Source organism: Neovison vison, chromosome 3 (genome assembly GCF_020171115.1).
Source record: "Neovison vison isolate M4711 chromosome 3, ASM_NN_V1, whole genome shotgun sequence".
NCBI lineage: Eukaryota > Metazoa > Chordata > Mammalia > Carnivora > Mustelidae > Neogale > Neogale vison.
The window spans coordinates 143285260-143305875 of NC_058093.1; the positions used below are offsets into that span (position 1 = coordinate 143285260).

Here is a 20616-nt window from a genome sequence, read left to right on the forward strand (position 1 = left end):
TCTTGGGGAAACATAAATTGATATCATTCAGTGACCCCCTAACAACCTAAAAATACCATAGCTGGCACTCAGTTAGTGCTATACATTGTAAGGTATTAATTAAAACTGGTGCTTTTGTGCTGCAAATAAAAGTAACAGATTAGGTTGAAATAGTTAATTTGCTGAGCCTGTCACGGCTTCCCTGGAATCCTGACATTTTCACACAGAAAAAGTAAAGGGAAAGTGGGGAAGTGACCATAGAGCATTCCCCAGCTCCCCATAAATGATAAACTTTTTGTAGCTTTCACCATATTCAAAAATTACAGTTATAAACAATAATTAAGATAAAAATTGTACCACTTGACAGAAAGAGAGATTGTTTGTAGTCAGTGTGCCTCTCAGCCTTCTCTCGTGCCTTCTCCCTCAAGGGCTGATTAGAATGTAATAATTGGGGATGATAGCGGGAGGAAGACAATTCCATTTAATTAAAGATAATTTATTTTACTTTAAATTGGTGATGTCCCACATGAATAAGAGTAGATTTAGCAGATAGATTTATTAATGGGCACTGACATCTCCGTTGACGTAAAAAGCAAACATTTTCTTTCCTCGTTGTCTTTATTGTGTCTCAGCACCTGAAAACTGCTGTCATCCCGCGTCCCTTCCTGCTTTACACAGCTGTAGACTGTTCCACCAGATAATACCACTACCGGTTTATTGGGGAAACCCACCGGAGCCTCTGCTGGACTAAAACACGAGGCCCCGGAGCTTGAAAGGCTGGTCAGGGTCTCAGGACCGGTGCCAGAAATGCCGTCTTCTCAAATGACATTCTCTTGCCTGATCTTTAGTGTATTTAGTTCATGGAGTCACGAATGGAGATTGTAAGATTTCCTTTGGTCTCGATCAGTATTTCTTCCAAGAGAGCTTGCACCTTGCGTATCCCGGGTAATGAAAAGCGCCCTCCCAGATTCCGTTTGCCCTGCCTAGGTTCATTTCTGACCAGGAATCGTATGGGAAGTGAGGCCCTTGTGTCATATGTTTATTGTTGTCTCATGCAATTGCAAGCAGATCCTGGAGATTAGGGAGAGTCTTTAAAGTTAGAAAGTGGAGGCAAGAAATGCACGAGGTTGTCTTCATCTAGTCTTCCCAGCCTGTGATGGTGTTTTCGGTGGTATGTACCTTTAGCAAAATTGTATTTGTAATTCTAGAAATCCTAAGGAACTTTCCTTCTGCTCCTGGCAGACTGCATTCTGTGTTCCCAGTTCCATTCTGATCTCTTTTGCGTTACCTTTATCCTCTTAAACCTCTGTCCCATTTCCGCAGCCTGCCTTGTGAATTCTGTTTTCAGTCATATCTGTGTACCTACATAGGTATGTCTCATGGCACATCAGAATTCTCGTCTCCAAATGAAATCCCGACCGTCTGAGCACCTCTTTCTCCCCGGGCTTCTCCTTCTGCCCAGAACTGCTTCACACCAACCCTCTGGTTTTGTTTGCATTCATTTTTCTTCCTACTTTGGTACTCTCATTTTTAGATACAACTCCTTTATGCTCATTCCCTCCCCTTGCCTCTTCGGGCTTCACTTGAATGTCTTTCTAGCCTTATTTCACAAGAGTTAATTTTGTGTCACTGGTGTCTTCAAAATGAAGGGAAGAAATGAGATCTCTCTTTTCTTTCTAGGGAGGGGCGGAGACTATGGTGGGATTTTTATTTCATTTTGAACTAGATGGATTTATTGTGCCCGGTTTGGCCATTTTACTTTTTCAAATGGACGTTAAATGAGTGGTGGTGTTTTTGCCGGATTTTTATTGAGTCTTGCTTTTCACGTTGTGTTGACGTTTTCCTTCCCCCTCAGCCGAAGCATCTTGTGTCTCTGTCCCTTTACCTGGCTCGTTGTGATAACCCAATCTCTCGGGCCCTTATTTTATCCTTGATTTCTTGACACTTTTATCCATCTCTCTCTTCTCTCTCTCTTTCTTTCTCTCTCTCTCTCTTTTTAATTGCTCTGTTACCCTCGCTGTACCTTAGTTTTCTTCTGCAATAAATGTGTGGTACCTTCTCAAAACTCCTGCGAGCAAATAATGCTGGGGAAGAGGACATTTATAAATAATGTTCTTTGCTGAGCATTGGAGAATTCTGCTTGGATTTTAAAATTTTACTAATTTTTTTCCCCCAGAGTTGTACAGTCATGATTTAGGGTAGTAGGGACCTGAAGGCCAGTGTTCCAATCGATCCTTTCCTGGAAGTGAAAACTCTAAATATAAAATGTTCATGGGGGGAAATGACCCTACATTTATAGCAGGTAAATTCAGTCATACCTGTTGGCTGGTCGACTGGTTCAGGCCGTGTGTGTGTGTGTGTGTGTGTGTGTGTGTGTGTGTCTCCCGGAAGCAAGATGGCAAGAGTAGAGAGTGATCTCTGGCCAACCACGGTTGTTCCCAGTGGCTCCTGCTGGCCTGGAGGGAAACAGGCACTTGGGTCAGAATGAAGACACACCCCACCTCCGTCCTCCCCCGTTTCAAGCTTTTTCCTTTCTTTTCTCTCTGTTCCATTCTTTCTCCAGCCATTTCACCATTTCCCAACACTGTACATTGGTCTTCTCTTCTCCTTTTGGCCTTTTCGCTGTCCGATAGAGAGTGTCATTACGTTGGAGACCTTTCCTGTCTCCAGCAGGAAAAATCTGGATGGCAGGCTCTCGTCCACTGGCTTCTCATTAGCAGCTTCTGTGTCCTCTGGAAAATGTCAGCAATTTTGAAAAACAAGGGAAGGAGAGGACACCCACCATATCCCAAACCGGAAACCCCACTTTGACTCTGTGAAGAAGGCACTGAGGGAGAGAAGCCTCCTGTGTCCCCGGGAGGAACTGGGAGTGGCGGGAGGGACGCTGCTAAACGTGGTCCAGATGCGGCTCCATCCAGGGGAGGCCTCGTGCTTGGTCATCCTGGCGGCGGGGCTTGTCCCACCTCCCTTCTCCTTGCCCTCCTCCCAGTCCCTTCCTAGGCCCTCCCACCCCTAGGCGAGCCCCAGGCCTTGCGGCAGACATCTGCGGGGCTGAGTTCATATATGCAGCATGAAGTTCCCTCTGTCCCTCCTATTATGAATTCTGTGCTGTGGTCCCGCTTGCTCCTTGTCTGTCCGACTGCAGTTCTGATGCTGCCGGCCGTGTCCGACCAATCAAACAGCAGCACAGGCTGAAATTTAAACAATGCAGATTCTCAGATACAGGGTTCTGTTGACTGGACCACGAAGGGAAAGCAGAGGTAAGGTCAGAGTCTCCCCAGAGTGGTTATCCCGAGCCTGCCTGATCGGACCCCTCGTGAGCTCCCCTGTGTTGCTTGGCTTCCACGCTGCCCACCTGCTTTGCCCTACTTCTTCCTTCCCCTGCCATGCGGCAGGAGTTTCATTTTAATGCCCTGCCCTTGTCACTTTACTCCCCGCGTGCATTCACTTCTCTCTCTCTTGGATCGGTGCTGAGCGTCATTAGGAATGGCCCTGCGTCACCTCTAGGCTGAGGATCCTTGGGAAACGTCCCCTAATCCAGGGATTTTTGTGGCCACACGTTCAGGAAGAGCCGACTGCTGAGAATCTGGGCAAAGGGACCCAATGGCCAGGCCTTCTCCCTATCCCTCCGTGGGACTGTGCTCTTCGGGTTGCAAGGATGCTTTTCTTTTTAACTGCGGAGATGTACTGAATTGTAAATGGAGCTCCAATCGTCTTTGGGGGGGGGGATGCTTTAATGAGAATAGATATAAATAGACATAACCTAAAGAAGGATGAATCAGCCAATCCTGGAGACTATGGGGGGAAGGAGAAGAGTTGGTATCTGCGCCCCCCCCCCAACAGTTTGCGGTGTTCGTCCATGAGGTTACTGCTCGCGAGAGAAGCACCTCTCTATCATCTTTCTCTTCTGTTTTCAGTATTTGGTTGGTCTTTTTATAACTTAGAGTTTTTACAGGATTCTGTACTCCCTGGTCCCATCTGGAAAATATTTAAGCTTCATAAGGTCTATAAGACTAAAATATCACATATAATGGGATAGGCAGAAGGAGGAAAAATTAGACCCATTGCGTGTGTTTAGAGTAAGTTGGTTGTGTGTTCAGAAGCGGCTGCTGAAGGAATTGGGGCAGAGAGATGTGTGCGGTGAATGGTCGGGTCCAGAGCTGTACATTTCACCGCAGAATGAGCCTTGGTTTGTAAAACTGACATTCTGTTGTGACTTCTAAATCCAAACAAATCTCTGCAAATTTCTGCCTGATCGAGTTAATAAGAAAATACATAGATGCAGAGGCGAGAGCTGCGCGCTCCTTGTGGTCTGTCAGTGTCGGTGGAAATAAGAGACGTGTTTCACCTACTGTATTACATTCGCCCAGCCACTGCCAGGACCTCCAGCTCAGCAGGTTTTCTGGATGTATTTTCCTTCGATGAAAACAATGGGATGCAGAAAGAGCTTCGGAGAAGGGGACGGCAGATGCAGGACTGGAGTCTCTTGCCTTCTAATTGCCTTGTAATTGGGGAGCGGTTTCCACTTTCCCACTATCTCACTTTCAGGAGAGGAAGACAGATGTGGCTTAGCGGGCACCAGCCTTCTCCAGGCCGGATGTGCCGTGGGACGGGGAGGTCATTCCCTGCTCGCAGGCCTGTGATCTGCTTCACACCTGTGCTCATTTTTCCCCATGATCGATGACCTTGTGTTAACCTGGAGTGACCTTTCGCCTTCGCCTGTTCTCTGGGACCGGCTCTGGGCTAGCGGACCCTCCTTTCTCTCTGATTTACAGGTGGTTCCTGGAGCTGCATACACTTGTTTTTCATGGTGCACCGTGCACTTAGCAGCCCGGCAAGACCTGCAATTTCATCCCTCTCAAGGGGCCGAGAAGGGGTTTGGGAGGTGGCGGGGGGGGGGTGTGCAGCGAGAGAGGTTGCTGTTTGCATGTGCTTTTCTATTTTGTGGCTCATATGGTATCAATTACCATTTGATGGCAACGCCAGGCCTGAGGCCCTTTGCATGTTTGTCCTGTGAGAAAGATCTGGAAGAACCGACATATGGTTTTGATTGCAGCAATTGCAGGTTGATAGAATGAACGCAGGGGTGAGGTGGGTGGGTTTTCCTTCCGGCCCTTTCCACTCTGGGTTGCTAATGTGCTTTGCTTGTGGAACTGGTCTTTTCATCATCCAGCCCCTCCCCACTCCCCCCCACAACCTCCCCTCCCCAGCCCTCTACCACTTTGCATTCCCTGCCCCTGCCTCCTCTCTGTACTTCCAAATCAGCGCCAGAAACATGTGGCCCACATTAAGGACCTTCAATTAAAACAAACAAACAAAAAAATTTTGTCCACTCTCGTGTTAGAATCCCAGAGCCGGTCAGTCCATCAGGATGATCAGAGTTATACTAAAGTCAAAAAACAAATGGGTGGTGGGGAGTGGGTTCTCTCCAGAAGCTCGGGACATGTTTTAAAATGGCTATTAGTTCAGGTTGTTAACCATTGAAATGACACTGAAAAATGGCAGCGATAGAGATTGGGGTGTGTGCGTGTGTGTGTGTAAGAGAGCGCGCGTGCGCATTTCATCTAGGACGCCTCTTTGAATTTGTTTGAGCATATGCTGCACACGGACAGGATTTCTTTGAGGTTCTCTTTTCCTGTGCGTCTCAGGCCATAAAATGGAGGAGCTAGTTGGGGTGCGTAGGTCTATATGAACATTTCCCTTCGGAAGGGAGATGCTGGAGACCCATCTCTCCCATCCACGGTGATTTCTCTCTGACTGTGGGGGGTATCCAGGGGGAGGCTCCTCATTACTGCTACACAGCAGGGGATCGCATCTGTGAGTTTGCCAAGGGAATGTCTAATATTGGGGAACAGAAAGGCAAAGAGGGGAAAAGAACACGATACACACTTTTAATGCTACCCATGAAAATGTTTTCTTTCCAAGTAACATTTTTCTATAATGCTCTCAAATTCACGTGTCTTGTAATCTGTTCTACAGATGGATAGCCATGAGGCTAAGACTTTTTTACTTCAACTCTTGCATTTCAAAATATTACTCACAATTAGGAATTTATATAGTTTTATAAGGTAATGTGGTTTCTCATGAGTGAATGTTTCTATTATCATCTTCCTTCTTTTAAACTGGATACCAATGAACCAGGACCAAAATGTGGAAATATGGTCTCCCCCCAAAAAAAGTTTTTCAAGTGTGAGGTGAATTATTGGTTCTGAAGGCCAGCCATTGAAACTTAGCCATAATACTTGACACCCCTCATATTTATTTCCACCTCAGAGCTGATCTTTATCAAAAGGCAGTAAAAACTAAAAACTTTAGTTGTTGACTTAAATTATAGGGAGTTGTCTGTGTGATAGACTCTGTAGATAAAACAGACCATAATTTTACAATGGCAATTGACTGTTTCTTAAGATATTTGCCCAAGGGTACATTTCTCTTTACCCAAGTAGGTCCTTATAGTATACAGATTAGGTTGCTAAATGGTTGTGTCCGTCCTTCCTTCCTTCCTTCTATCCCTTTCTTCCTTCCTTCTGTCTTGATAATAATTGTATTTTATTATTTGGCAATCTTCCTACAGTTTTGTCCTCTGAGCTGTGTTTGAATTCGCAGTAACTAGTGATTAGTTGATGTGCTCTAGTCATGTATTCTAATAGTGGCTATTTGGCTATTGGACTGATAGTGGACACATATTATGACCTTAAATCACCATATTCAGTCTGACAGTTTAAGACTTGACATTTCTATTTGCTGCTCATTCCATATTAGCTGCTTTTGAAGACTGATGTACTGAGAAGTCCAGTTTGGTGATTTAAAAAAAAAAAATTGTTGCTTTCCTGAAATATATGGTATTGAGGACTCATAGCAAAATCATGTCATGTATGGGCTGTAAACCTGTTTTAGAACTTGTTGGGTCACTTAACAGCAGCTGTGCTGGGAAGATATTTGATTTGAGCAGACTTTTTGAATCTTTTTAGCCCTAACCATTCTGGTTTTGAAATGGGAAAATGGAAAAGAGTTTTAGGGAAGAGAGATATCTCAGTTTTGAAAGGCAGCATAGGTAGAAATCTGTCCATCCCTGCTCAGATTAACTAGCATTCCTAATCTGTCCTCCCAACAGAGGACAAAGAGTCTGACGGGAAATGTGGGTTTATATTTTAGAGACACACTACAGAGGCATGAGATAGGGTTATATACCAGCTATACGCCTCTTGCCCAGCATTAATTTGGTTTTGGGACTGACATTTAGATAAGTTTGCAGAGGAAGAAACTTTTTTAAATACAATTTCTTTTTTTAAAAAACTATCCACTACTTTAAAAACTACTCCCTATTGAAACTTTATTCGGTCTTCTAAAATATTCCTACCTTTTGGAGTATCTTTTTAAATGGTCCAATTTATGTAGACACCCATCAGTAATCTAGGCTACAACAGTCTTCATACTTATCAAAGAAAAAGAAAGCCTGTTTGGTCAAAAGTCTGAATAAAAGGATCCTCAAACTAACTCATTCCTTGGAAGCAATAACAATTACGACCTTCCTTTCTTCTCCTTCCTTCCTTCCTTGGTTTGTAGTCACTCACAAATGGAGAATGTAATATTATGGTGATTTTTTAAATGTATGTGAGCTGCTATCAGATCACACTTGAATTAGTGTTACTTTTATAAGTTGAGGAAAGCGATTACCTGAGAAGTCCCTAGGAGGATGAAAAATTCTCAGGACTCTTGGAAAAGTGATAACTACTTTCCTCTTTCTAGGTGTGGAGACCCCCTCCCTAGCCCCAGATACCATGTTGCCGAACACATTTACTTAATCTTTGAAGAGCTCATCGCCTCTCTTTAGGACCTGTTCTTGTTCATACATTGCAAATATGCACTTTTATGTCCACAAGGAAGACATTACTACCATCTTGAAGGGCAATGTCAATTAGTAACAGGAAAATGCAAGGTCTTCCGACTGCAGAACTGTACTGACTTTACGCCACCTCCTTTTGAACAAAATTTGAACCTTTGAGTAAAAAATATTGGAGATTTTGATGAGGGTGTTTTTTTGTTTTTTTTTTTTTTTTTAACTATTTGCAAATCATGGCTTCCTGATCCTAGGAGGGGAAAAAAAACCTCAAAGGAGAGGCTCAACAGACTTCCTGGACATCAAATAGTTTGCACAAAACAACATTCTGATGACTTGCATGTAAATAAATCAGAAACATATGAATTAAAACGTCTCTCGAAATACATATGGGTTGGAAAATAGAGAGAAGTGCTGAGAAAATGTGTTTTGGGTTTTGCTGAGCCCATGACATTCAAAAAATAGTATGAGACACTGAACAAACACAGGCATGGCTGGGCTTACCCAGCCCGAACATTAGCCTCCCAGTTCAATGGCAAATCGGTTTACCATGTGCCTAAATGCGAGCCACCTTTGGTGTGCTCCCCCACACTTAATTACTAGCAGTTTAAATTTTTTCAATTAGAAACTCAAAAATAGCATCACATTTCAAGAAAATGCAAATCTTAGCATTTTCTCACTCAATTGGTGCACAGCAGACTTTTTTAGAAAATACCACAGATCATTTCACCTTTAGGAACAGTCATACTGGGTATGGCCCTCTGTGGGATGACTGGTGTGCAACAGAAGGAAAGCATCATTATTTAAAAAAAACAAAAAACAAAAAACAAAAAAACAAAAAAAACAACCACACAACTATCCCTGGAATTGATGTTGCACATTAAATCAAAGTGATCAGCTACTGTAGGTAGAACTCTCATGAAGATACATGGTACCCTCTCTTGACATTAGGTGGTAGCCCAACTACAGGCTACCACACTCAGAGGTCCTATTCTTTTTCACTCCTGAGCTATGTGGCCTTCTCTGTAGGTGGTAGGAGTTTGCCTTCTCTTTTCCACAATGTACTATAGAGAGCCGGCATTAGGAATTCTAAGTCCTGGGACAATTGCAAAGACCTTAGAGACCTCTTATCTTTTCCTCTCCATATCTTGTTCTTCAGCATCTGGCTTTAAGTACCGGGTGGGACTACAGGGGAGTTTAGGGAACAAAAACAGCTGGAGCTTCAGGTTTTACCCACTGGAGGCAAGTCACAGAAGTGTCCTTGGACAAAATCTTGAATCTGTTCTTTGGACTAGTGCCATCATCTGAGATTACCAGTTTAAAGTTTTAGAGAGGGTGAATTTTATTTTATAGGGAAATGAGTTTGGTTGTTTTAAAATTAAAAAAACAAAAAACAAAAAACATTTTAAAGTACTTTTCCTAATTCCTCCACTCAAATGGTGGTAAGAAACTTCAGTGCCTAACGTGAGTAAGGTACTAGAATATAGCTCTGAACAAGACAGACATGAGATAGACAAGGAAGTAGACAACTCAAAAGTAGTTTGAAAATGCACTGATGGGGGAACACAGACTGCTAGGGTTGGACACAGGAGGGGCGCCTGTCCCACATTTGGCCTGGAGGAATCGGGGCCCAAGAATGAATGGGTATTAAACAAGCAAAATGCTGGATCCAGGAAGAGCGCGGCGTATACTGTTGCCTGAAAGTAGTTCGGGAGGACTGGAGCTCATGCTGCCAAAGATAGTAGTAAGAGATGGGACTGAAGAGGTCAGCAGTGGCCAGATCATAAAGTGCCTTGTGTACCCCATTAAGAAGTGTAGATCTTATCATGACTGTAATAAGGAGCCCTTCAAGGGGTATGTCCAAGAGGTCATTGAATTTAAAAGTCGAGAGGGATAGCAGGACAACCAGGAAAACCTGGTCAGAGAAGCCAAGGGAAGCAAATCTGACTGGAAGGAAGAAGTAGTCAACAGTGTCAGAGGTCGTTGAGAGATGAAGATGACCTTGGGCTGCAGTAGCCAGGAGCTCTTGAGCAGTTCCATTGGGGTGGTGGGTGTGGAGGGAAAGTAAAGAAGTGGAGAAAGGGCACCACCAGCTGCTTTTCCATCATCATTGTCACTCTCATTGCCATCATCATCATCATCATCATCATCATCACCTGAAAATGAGCATCAGGCATCTTATCTACCAGACAGAGTGAAGGAAAAGAGAATGAGACACACACACTCGTATACTGTTGCCTGAAAGTAGTTCGGGAGGACTGGAGCTCATGCTGCCAAAGATAGTAGTAAGAGATGGGACTGAAGAGGTCAGCAGTGGCCAGATCATAAAGTGCCTTGTGTACCCCATTAAGAAGTGTAGATCTTATCATGACTGTAATAAGGAGCCCTTCAAGGGGTATGTCCAAGAGGTCATTGAATTTAAAAGTCGAGAGGGATAGCAGGACAACCAGGAAAACCTGGTCAGAGAAGCCAAGGGAAGCAAATCTGACTGGAAGGAAGAAGTAGTCAACAGTGTCAGAGGTCGTTGAGAGATGAAGATGACCTTGGGCTGCAGTAGCCAGGAGCTCTTGAGCAGTTCCATTGGGGTGGTGGGTGTGGAGGGAAAGTAAAGAAGTGGAGAAAGGGCACCACCAGCTGCTTTTCCATCATCATTGTCACTCTCATTGCCATCATCATCATCATCATCATCATCATCACCTGAAAATGAGCATCAGGCATCTTATCTACCAGACAGAGTGAAGGAAAAGAGAATGAGACACACACACTCCTCCCCCCCAGGGAACTGGAACGTATTTGGGAAAACACATCATAAATATAAAACAGAAGATAGCAACACAAGATAGAAGACATGCAAAGGGGAAAATGAGCCCCTGCAAACCAATGAGATGAAACAGATCTGAACAGAACTATGAAAGAGCAGGACAATCCGATGGCAAGATGGAAAGGGAGAGCTTTTAACAAAGTGGGTGCACCTTGATTTATATTCTGAGTTATGCCTCCTTTTCACAGTTTAGTCTGTTTGGGGGTTCCTATCAGATGGAAATGGTAGAAAACACCATTAAAGGTGAGGTGTGCTCTGAACCTATCTGTGACTTCTGTTTAAGTGTCTCAACCTCTTTTGGGAAAATTAAAGTCGCAGACTGACTCTCTGTGGTAGTTTCATGCAGTCTTTGTTTTTAAAAGGTGGACAGAGCAACTAAGGAACAGATACCACAAGTAGAGCAAGTTAGCGATATTCATAAATTTGACACAAGTTCCTTGAGACGTTCTGCGCATCCAGTGGTGAATGTCTGTGCAGTGGCCGTGTATGATCTTACCCATGACGTGTTACCGCCACGCAATGTCCTCTTCCTAGTAAGAGGCCAGGGGCTCAGCCTCATGGGCATTACCTTCAAGAAGCCATTCGTGATTCAGAGGACAGTTTTTCTCTACAAAGATACTTGAGGTAGAGCTCTTTAAGGCACTTCAGTGCTAAAAATCTGCTGTGTAAACTTTTTTAAGCGAAGGAAGGAATTGGTCCTCATTTACTTTGGCTATTTCTCTTGTTTGCTTAGTGACTATTTCTTGGGCACCTGCTGTGGGCATCCTCCGCCCCCCCAGGAGCCCATCATGTTTCACAGTATAGAAAGACTTCCATACTTCATAAAATTTACACATTTCTAAGGTAAAATGCTGGGAAAGTTTAGAAGATGAAATATGTTTGATGAAAACGTATTGAGCTCATTCTTTGTGAAAGGATTTTGGTCCATGATCCCGTCTGTATTACATCATTAGTAGCCTTCCTGCTTGCACCTGTTAGAGACAAGAGCTGAATAGGTTGTTCACATATCAAGAGGTTTTCCACTAAAGAAAACAGACTCGTCACCATCAAAAATATGTCAAGCATCATCAGGGTGCCGAACCTGCTATACAAATGAGATACCGTGAGGTCCCTATTTTTTCAAGGTGCTTTCTCAGCGCCATGATCTTATTTGTACCACATCTCTGTGTAGCAGCAGATGTTATGATCTCTACTTTCCAAATAACTACCATAAGATTGAAAGAGAGGTTAAGGACCTACCTGTAGTTAATTAATGAGCAGTAGAATCAAAAATAGAAAGATGGTCTCCTGCTCTTAGAGCACATTAGAGACCATTGTTTATAGCTAGTTAACTCACTTAAAATATTTTGGAGATGAGGAAGAATCACTAAGTTCATCTTTTTTCTTTTAAACTTCTTAACTGATTTATTGAGACATAATTGATACACAACAAATCATACATGTTTGAATGTACAATTTGATAAGTTTGGCATACATAGGCTCCCATTAAGCCGTAAGTTATCTCGGTAGAATGAAGAGCACTGAGTTTGCTGACAAAGAGATCATGAGTGAGAAATCAGTTTTTATTTTAGTGGAAAGACCGCTCTCCTGAGAAGGCTATGTTATTTGCCTAAATTTTCCATCTAGCACCTGATGACAAGACATACTGCTTAAGAAGTTTGACCCTTCATTAGTCCTCTACTACCAGAATACCATCTCCCTGAAGATGGGCCCTCATTAATATTTTTTGTGAAGGACAGCATGAAGGTTACGAGCCTGCTTACTGTGTTTTGTTTTGTTTTGTTTGCATTGGTTGAGGTGCAATTCACATGACATAAAACTAACCATTTTAAAAAGAACAATTCCTTGGTATTTGATACATTAACAATGTTGAGCAACCACATCTGTCTAGTTTCAGAACATTTCCATCAGGCCCAAAGGAAACCCTATACCCATTAAACAGTTCCTGCCACCGTGTTCTATAAACCTGTAACTTTATCACAGTATACACAAATATACATGCACGCAGGCACACACAAACACACACGGTAGACACTTAATCCATCTATCTAGAGATTAGGAAATTCCAGATCTACCTACGATTAGGAAATTTTCCAGACAAAGGACCTAATATATCATACTTATATAAGCAAAGGGCTATCTATTTAATGGATTTTTCTCCATCAGGTAGAAGAAAAAAGGAAATATCCCTTGCTTCTTTTCAACATTTCTCTGTATTTCTCTTAAGTTCTCACTTAGATAATAATTTATCAAGGAAGAAAAAAAGACAAAAATCAATTCTGGGCCTTTTATTATACAAAATTCCTCTTATTGTAAAAAATTCCCTCATTAATTTCATCAACATTGAGAATTTTAAACTGCTTCCTTTATCGTAATATTAAGCAATCATCTGGATTTTACATTTCTAGTTTTGAAGATTCAAATTTGTTGAATGAAGTAATTTAGGTATCAAAGGTTTCATTTCTTAGATAAACATCAAAGGAACATTCTTTCCGTAATTTTTATTGTTAAAGTAATTACTGTTGTTTATATTTATTTATACCCTTGTTAGTCCAGAAAAATATTTGAGTTAGCCACAGATCTTTAAACCGTGTACCTTTAAAATTAAGAAAAATTAGATCAGATGAGAAAAGTGTCTGAAATTCAAATATTAGAGAAAGTCAACTTAATTATATATTTTTTTGAGTGAGAGAGAGAGAGAACGCAAGCACGCACAAGGGACAGAGAGAGAGGGAGAGGCAGACTCCCCACTGAGCCTGGCGCCCAATGCAGAGCTAGATCTCATGACTCTGAGGTCATGACTGAGCCAAAACAAAGTCTGACGCTTAACCGACTGAGCCACCCGGGCGCCCTTTAATATTTTAAATGTTCCTGAAAAGGAACTGTTTATTGGTGGTAATTTGTTCTTCTACTGCCCAGTTCCCTTTAAGGAATATTATTGCCCTTCTTTATTAAGCCCATACGTCCTCAAGAAGTCTTTGAATAGGGGCGACTGGGTGGCTCTGTGGCTTAAAGCTTCTGCCTTTGGCTCAGGTCATGATCCCAGGGTCCTGGGATCGAGCCCCACATCGGACTCTCCGCTCAACAGGGAGCCTGCTTCCTCCTCTCTCTCTGCCTGCCTCTCTGCCTACTTGTGATCTCTCTCTGTCAAATAAATAAATAAAATCTTCAAGAAAAAAAAAAAAAAAAAAGAAGTCTTTGAGTAACCTTGGATAATTCTCTTTACATTTCTTTGGCATAAATATTTTGTACAAATACTACTCATTTACATATGTCTTCAAGTTGCTTGTTGTATATCTGAGGTCTCCCAACTGGGTCCTGATGACAATTCTGGAGACCTTTTTTTTTTTTTTTTTTTAAATATACCAAAGCCCCTAGCCTTGTGCTAGCTAAAATCTCTGTTCACATCAGTGAATACCGCTGACTGATTTTACCCGAAAGTGCCCTGTGCATGAGAGAGGGGCAGGTCCTCGAATGGATAACAGATAAGGAGGTGGTTGGTTAGACAGAGATATTGACAATTCGTATACTTTTTTCTTTTCATTGCCGTCTGTGCCACAGTCTTATATTTGGTAATTGTTTCATGCTTTTGTTTTCAGTTGAAAGGAGTTAGGGCCATATGTTTTGGCAGAAGAAAGACAATTTGTGATTTTTTCCACCTCTGTGAAAGGGAGGCTGTCATGAATGTACAGTGTACCATGGCAATGATTCCTGTTCAGAACTTCACCAAATTGGAAACTCACTATTCGTAACAACACTCTCAGTAAGCAGAAGATGATGACATCTGTTTGAAGCATCAGATGTTAAGCTCGATGCTTCAAACCACAGCATAGAGTTCATCTTTAACTCTAGTTGACAGTAGTAGATAGCATTTACTAATATAAAAAATTAGCTCTCTGGATTCCTTAGACCATAGGTGATTTGGAAGGACATTCTGATCACGTGCTAACAATTCTGACTTGGGATTTGGAATGAAAAAAACCAACGTAGATCATAGCCCTCCCCCTCCTGTCCCCACCCAGTCCTGTAAAGGCTCTCTCAGCTTTTGTCTCCTACTATGTAAGATGGCTGAGGTGGGCGACTGCTTGGATAGATAATCTTAAATAAGATAATGGAGACAGAAAATATTTTTTTAAAGATTTTTATTTATTTGAGAGAGAGAGCATGTGTACAGTAGAGACAGCACAAGTCGGGTGGTGGGACAGAGGGAGACGCAGACTCCCTGCTGAGCAGGAGCCCAGTGCAGGGCTCCATCCCAGGACCCCGGCATCGTGACCTGAGCTGAAGGCAGATGTTGAACTGACTGAGCCACCAATGTCCCAAAAAGTCTTTATAATTTAAAACATTGCAAGGATGTGAACTTTTTATGATGACTAATTATAGAATAAGACCAAATTTCCTTTTGTGCTGTTAAGTTCATGGCAAAGAAGGTGTCTGGAGAAGTACATATCCCCCTTGGTGAACTGTTTCTTTGATCATTCTTCTTGTCTTGGCAATATCAGTTAGAACCTTGGTCTGACTATCTTTTTTTTTTCTTCTTGCTTATGTCTCTGCTTTTGAAAGGGTCATTCAGCTTTTGTCTGACACAGTTTTCTCTCTAATTCTTCTGGCTTCCTGGGAAGGAATGTTGACTTAGGGATAATGGCTCTCCGGTCCTCTGTGCTCATTATGCACACAGGCAGTCCTGAAGACCCTGGATTAGAGGAATAGGAATAGCACGTTTAGGTTGTGCAAGGTCAAACTATAACATAGTGTTTTTCTTTGGTGGTTCTTTTCCTTCTTGTAAAGCCCCCCTGTCCCCTTATACCCCCTTCACTTTTTCTCTCATTCTTTCTAAAAAGTACTTCTTGAGAAAAGATCTGAGACCTCATCATGTTGAATTGTAATAGCTCCCAGCAGAAGATAACATTTTCTGATGATTGGAGGTATGTTGAAAAGTGGGTTTGTGACTGTGAAGGTTTTTCCAGGGACGTAGGATTTTATCCCTCATGGTAATATTCATTGACAAAGGTCTGCAGCATTGAAGTTATATGTTCATTCCAATGGAATCCAAAATTATTTGAGCTTAGATCCCTTCTTAAAAGACAAGCTTATTAACGTCCATTGAAGGATGTCAACTCTAGACTTCAGGCATCAACCTATTGACCTTGGGCTCAAAGAGGAAAGGGCGGAGAATACTCTTAGAAAGTATGGACCATCATAGGTCACTGTCTCCACCTCCTAACACAAGCTCAGCCCTCAAACATAGAGAAGAGCACTAAAATCTGTTCTGGCAGAACAATGAATGTTTCTCTCTATTTTATGATGTTATTCTTAGTTTGGTGTGTCTCTTGTATTCATTCAAATACATACACACACACAATTGCACATATTTTCATAATATTGCTTAAACCTTGTTGTTTCTGTGGTTGGTGGTAGTCAATTCTGTTGAGATGGAATATGATCTGTTAGAAATCATGATCAATCATGAATTTGATGTTATGGGGCAGAGATCGAAGTCCTTCAGTTACATCCGGTTAAGGGTTAAAATAACTAGGTATCGTAACTGATAGAAATTGAAAGTCGTGTTCTTCTTAACAGTACCTTTAATTTCTGATGAGCATTCAATAAATAAAATCTTAGAAACAAATTGGTTAGCTGTTTGGAATATATTAAAGAATTGTGATGCACTTAACACCCACAGTTGTCTTATCTGCGAGGGTCCTGAGCCGGTGAGACCAAGTCCCACGTGAGTAAGTAACTGAAGGAATGCAACCAGGAAGAAGTCGGGTTTCACCTGGACCAAATTTTATGCAATTAAGTGTTTCAAGAGATCTTTAGCCAGGTGTAACTTAATCAGTTTAAGGCATTCTCAGCTAGGGCCAAGGTTCTCAGAATGTTGGCAGTGGGCATTCCTGTGATACACCACGTTGAAAGTAATAGCAAACATACAGCGTCTGCTGACGTCGTGCCAAGAGCAAGAGAAATGCAGGTGTAAAAATAAAAAGAAGTATTTGGAGCCAGAGGCTAGTACACGTTGATGGAACTATATTAACTAAACCATACTAACTAAACTGGAATGCTCGACGTTGTAATGGGGTGCTTTTTATCAGTTGAGTGTCTTGGTTTTGAGGCCTGGGTCTGGTTTCACCACTAAGTGCCCCCGTAACACACAGCAGGTCACTCGCCTTCTTTCCGACATCAGTATTCTTGAGCAAGAAGGATGGATACGGTACTCTCAGCCACCTGGCTGCTAGGAGGTCAGGGCGTGGGTGTATGAGGCCCCGGATTCACAGAGCTGGGTGTCGGTAGGAGTCCACGAACACCCTGGAGAGAATTCTTAGCTATTAAGAGATAAAGTTGTAGAATCGTGGTTACAGCTCAAACTCTGAAACAAACCTACGCAATTTGCCCAGTGTGCCACTTAACGAGCTGTGTGGCTTTGAGTGAGTTATATAACGTCTCTCTCAGAGGCCTTACTTATAAAACTGTTTCAATAATCAAACAGCACTTTGAGTGTACAAAGTGAGTATATGTACTTTTTTTTTTTTTCCTGGCATAGTGTCTGGCATGTCCTAAGTAAAGTGTTAGCTGTTTTTATCTTTGTCATGATTTTTGTCATGCCAAGGGTGACAAGAGCTTGAGGCTGGCAGGCATTGGGACCAGGTCCTTTTTTGCTTCTGGAGAGCATTAAGCGGTGTTACCATAATACATGACTTCCTTTCTTTGTTTCTAATTGGCAACTCTGTGCACGCATCACTGAGATGGTTGTAGGGTAATATGTGAAAACAACTAAAAATCTCAAACGTTCTGTATCACAGTACACCTGTGATATCACAGTAGCCTAAGCTCCATCATACCTCTCCTACTTGTTTTACTATCTTAGGTTTGCAATGATAACACATTGAAAATCTTTCTAAAATAACAGGATACCGTGTAGATTTAAATTACAATAATATTATTGTACAACTATTCGTACTTCTTAGTGCTTCTTTAAAAAATCGAAGCACGGTTTGTTTTTTTTTTCTCCCTTGTAAATTTGTATACATCTTAAAGGCTACCTGGACTCATTTTAGTTTTAGGGTTTGAAATTTGATTGGGGGATTTGAAAAATACACTACAGCCAGCTGTATAAAAAAACATAAGAATTATCCCGACCTTTTTATTTGAGGAAAGAACAATGTGGGCTGCCCGCCCATAAAGAGGACCAAGTTTTTCGTAGCGCTTGGGGAGCTTGCATGCAGGAGGCACATAATAATGGGACCAGCTCCCCTTTGCTCTGCGTAATCGCTGACCTTGCCATAGCCCGGGTGCAATTCTAGAGAAATGCGTTACCTGCAGCCCACCACCTGCGCCTGCGTCCCCAGCTCTGGGGCCCGATCCCTTAAGCATCACTCAACGCCCTTCTTCTCCTTCCTGTTGTTGTGTTTAGGGGCTTTGTGACGTCTGCCCATTACAGAATTTGATCAGCAAAGATACGAACAAAGAAGGGAGTGAAAACTTTTACAATTTTACTACTTCTTCACACAGAGAAGGAAGTTTGGTGGCTGAGAAGAGTAAAACTCTTGTCTCTAGTTCCTTTACAGGACGTAGCTTCAGATTTCCTGTACTGATCTGATCACGTACAGGTCATCAGAACTGAGCTGATTCTTTAGAAGAGTGGAAAAATGCATGTGATGTTTGTGATGGGGCGCATGGATGTGTGCTCAAAGTGATGTGTTCTAAATATATTACATACTGGGGGCGCCTGGGTAGCTCAGCCGGTTAAGCGTCTCTTAATTTCGGCTTTGGTCATGATCTCAGGATCATGAGATCAAGCCCCACATCAAGCTCTGCGCTGAGCGTAGAGCCTGCTTAAGATTCTCTCTCTCCCCCTCGTCCTCTGACCCTCCCCCACTCCTACTTGTGCATGCACGCTGGTGTGCTCTCTCTCAAAATAAATACATGAAATATTAAAAATATATATATTATATACTTAAGGGATTTCTTTTAGGGGGATCATATACATATTTTTGTGATGAATAGAGCAGAGTGAACTCAGGTAATTGCTTCTTAGTGGGAAAAATAGGAATATCATATACACTAAGGCTACATTTTATACATGTTTAGATAATTGCGATTTTTTTTTTCCAGACTACCTATAAAGAGAGTTTGGGGGTGGGAACCTTCTTACCAGAAGTGATTTTAGGGCATTTAGAACTATTTGGTTAATTCCTGTATAAGCTTCATGATTTCAATAGCCTATGACCTTTGAAATTTTCCATTTACAATTAAATATCCATCAGTTTTTCAGTATACTTCAGACATTTATATGTTATCTCTAAAAAGATTTCCTATTTATGTGACAATAATGCAAATTCATCTTCAACCATCACCTGGAAATGAAGTAGGATTTTTCTATCACTAGTAAACATTCCTTTATTTGAATCCACTGTATGGAGAATGGTGTATGGAATACACCAGGTGAATAATTTTTATTCCTGGAGTTTGCTGTTGGTTTTGGTTTTTTGCACTCTCAGATTATTTACTGCCTGACTGTTCTAGGCCCTTGAGCATTATTAACTGCCTTTAAACCTTAAAATAACTTACTCAACTCTGTTACTTGAATCTGTTTATTAACCTTTTATGCCATTTTACTGCCCATTAGAATATTTAAGTTATAAGGTTTTAAAAAGACTTTTTAGAAAGGAGAGTGCCAAGAGGACTGGATACAAAATCAGGGGCCCTGGGCTCTGTCCAGACCCTTGGGTAAGTGCATTAACCTCTTCCTTTGCTCATTTGTAAAGTAAGATTGCAAGCACTTGAGCTTTAAAAATATGATGCCAAAAAGCAGGACAGAGGCAGCACGTGGAAAAGTAGCATGAAAAGAGAAAGGAGCATCTGTGAAGAAGTCATATAAAAAAGATTAAAAAAAGGAAAAGAAAAAGTAATAAAAATGAAGTGAGAGTAGAATAGAGGGACCCAATTACCAATAATGTGAAAACCCATGATCAGAAAAACTTAAACATCTGTTCAACTTTTATCATCTAGAAAAAGTGATCACACCCCGTCTAACTATAATTCCTTTGCCAAAGACACGAGGGGCCAAGGACAAAATTGCAGTTGAAGGATTTCTTTTGCTTCCTCCATATCCAGAAACCCAGAGTCACAGACACTCTTGCCTCGTGTTCCACTTGGTACAATTTGCAGGAATGTTGGCAGATGGTTGTAAAAGGACTTCAAAAAATATGTCATAGTACAAGGAACTCTAAACATAATAAATAAAACTAAATGTCCTACCCTTCAGTAGCATCAACATTTATTAACACCAGCTGTATGCTAGGGACTAGGGATACCTAGAAATTGCCTCTCCGACTTCTCCGCCAAAAGAGTTCTTGCTTTTGCAGCCTAAAGGGAATAACAAATCTCAAATGAGCTGGCATTATTGTCATAGCTGCTCTAACAGAGGGTGACATACACGGCTCAGTAGGACTTTTCACAGACAAGCACGACTCTAGGCCGGTGCTTCCAACAGAACTTTCTGCCGTAGTGGGAAAGTTCTGTGTTGGTGCTATGCAGTATGGTAGCCAGTGGCCGCATATGACCATTGAGCACTTGGCTACTGTATCTAGTGTGACTAAGGGAATGGATATTTAAACTTTATGTAACTTTAATTAAGTTTAATTCAAATAACTATATATTATTAATGGCTACTTGACTGGATAGCCCCATTCCAAACACTTTTAAAAGTAGCTATAAGCCCTGACTAGCGCTTAAAACAAGATGTGAGTAATACTACCATTTACTGAGTGCCCACAACTGATTAAGAATTACGCTTGACACGTAGGATCTCTAACACTCACAAAAAGAATAACCTTGTTTCACAAGTGAGAAAACTAAGACTCACAATATCACCAGCCAGCTCACAATTACTTGTGAGAGCTGGAATTGGAACCCAGCTGGTCTGGTTCCAGAGCTGGGTCATTTCTGCTATGACGCCAAGTCTTTTTCTGAATTC

The 20616-nt window shown here is 41.8% G+C and overlaps 1 protein-coding gene across 18 annotated transcripts in view; it reads left to right on the forward strand.

Annotated features, from left to right (window-relative positions):
* Positions 1–20616, forward strand: part of TCF4 (transcription factor 4) — a 351089-nt gene that overhangs the window by 272389 nt on the left and 58084 nt on the right. Inside the window, exon 1 of one of the 18 annotated variants that reach the window (XM_044242923.1) lies at positions 1111–1150. The exons of the other annotated variants lie outside the window; for them this stretch is intronic. Within the exon in view, the coding sequence (XP_044098858.1) occupies positions 1136–1150 (15 nt within the window). The 5' untranslated portion in view covers positions 1111–1135. Of the gene's footprint in view, positions 1–1110; positions 1151–20616 lie in introns of those variants that run through there. 18 annotated transcript variants of the gene reach the window in all.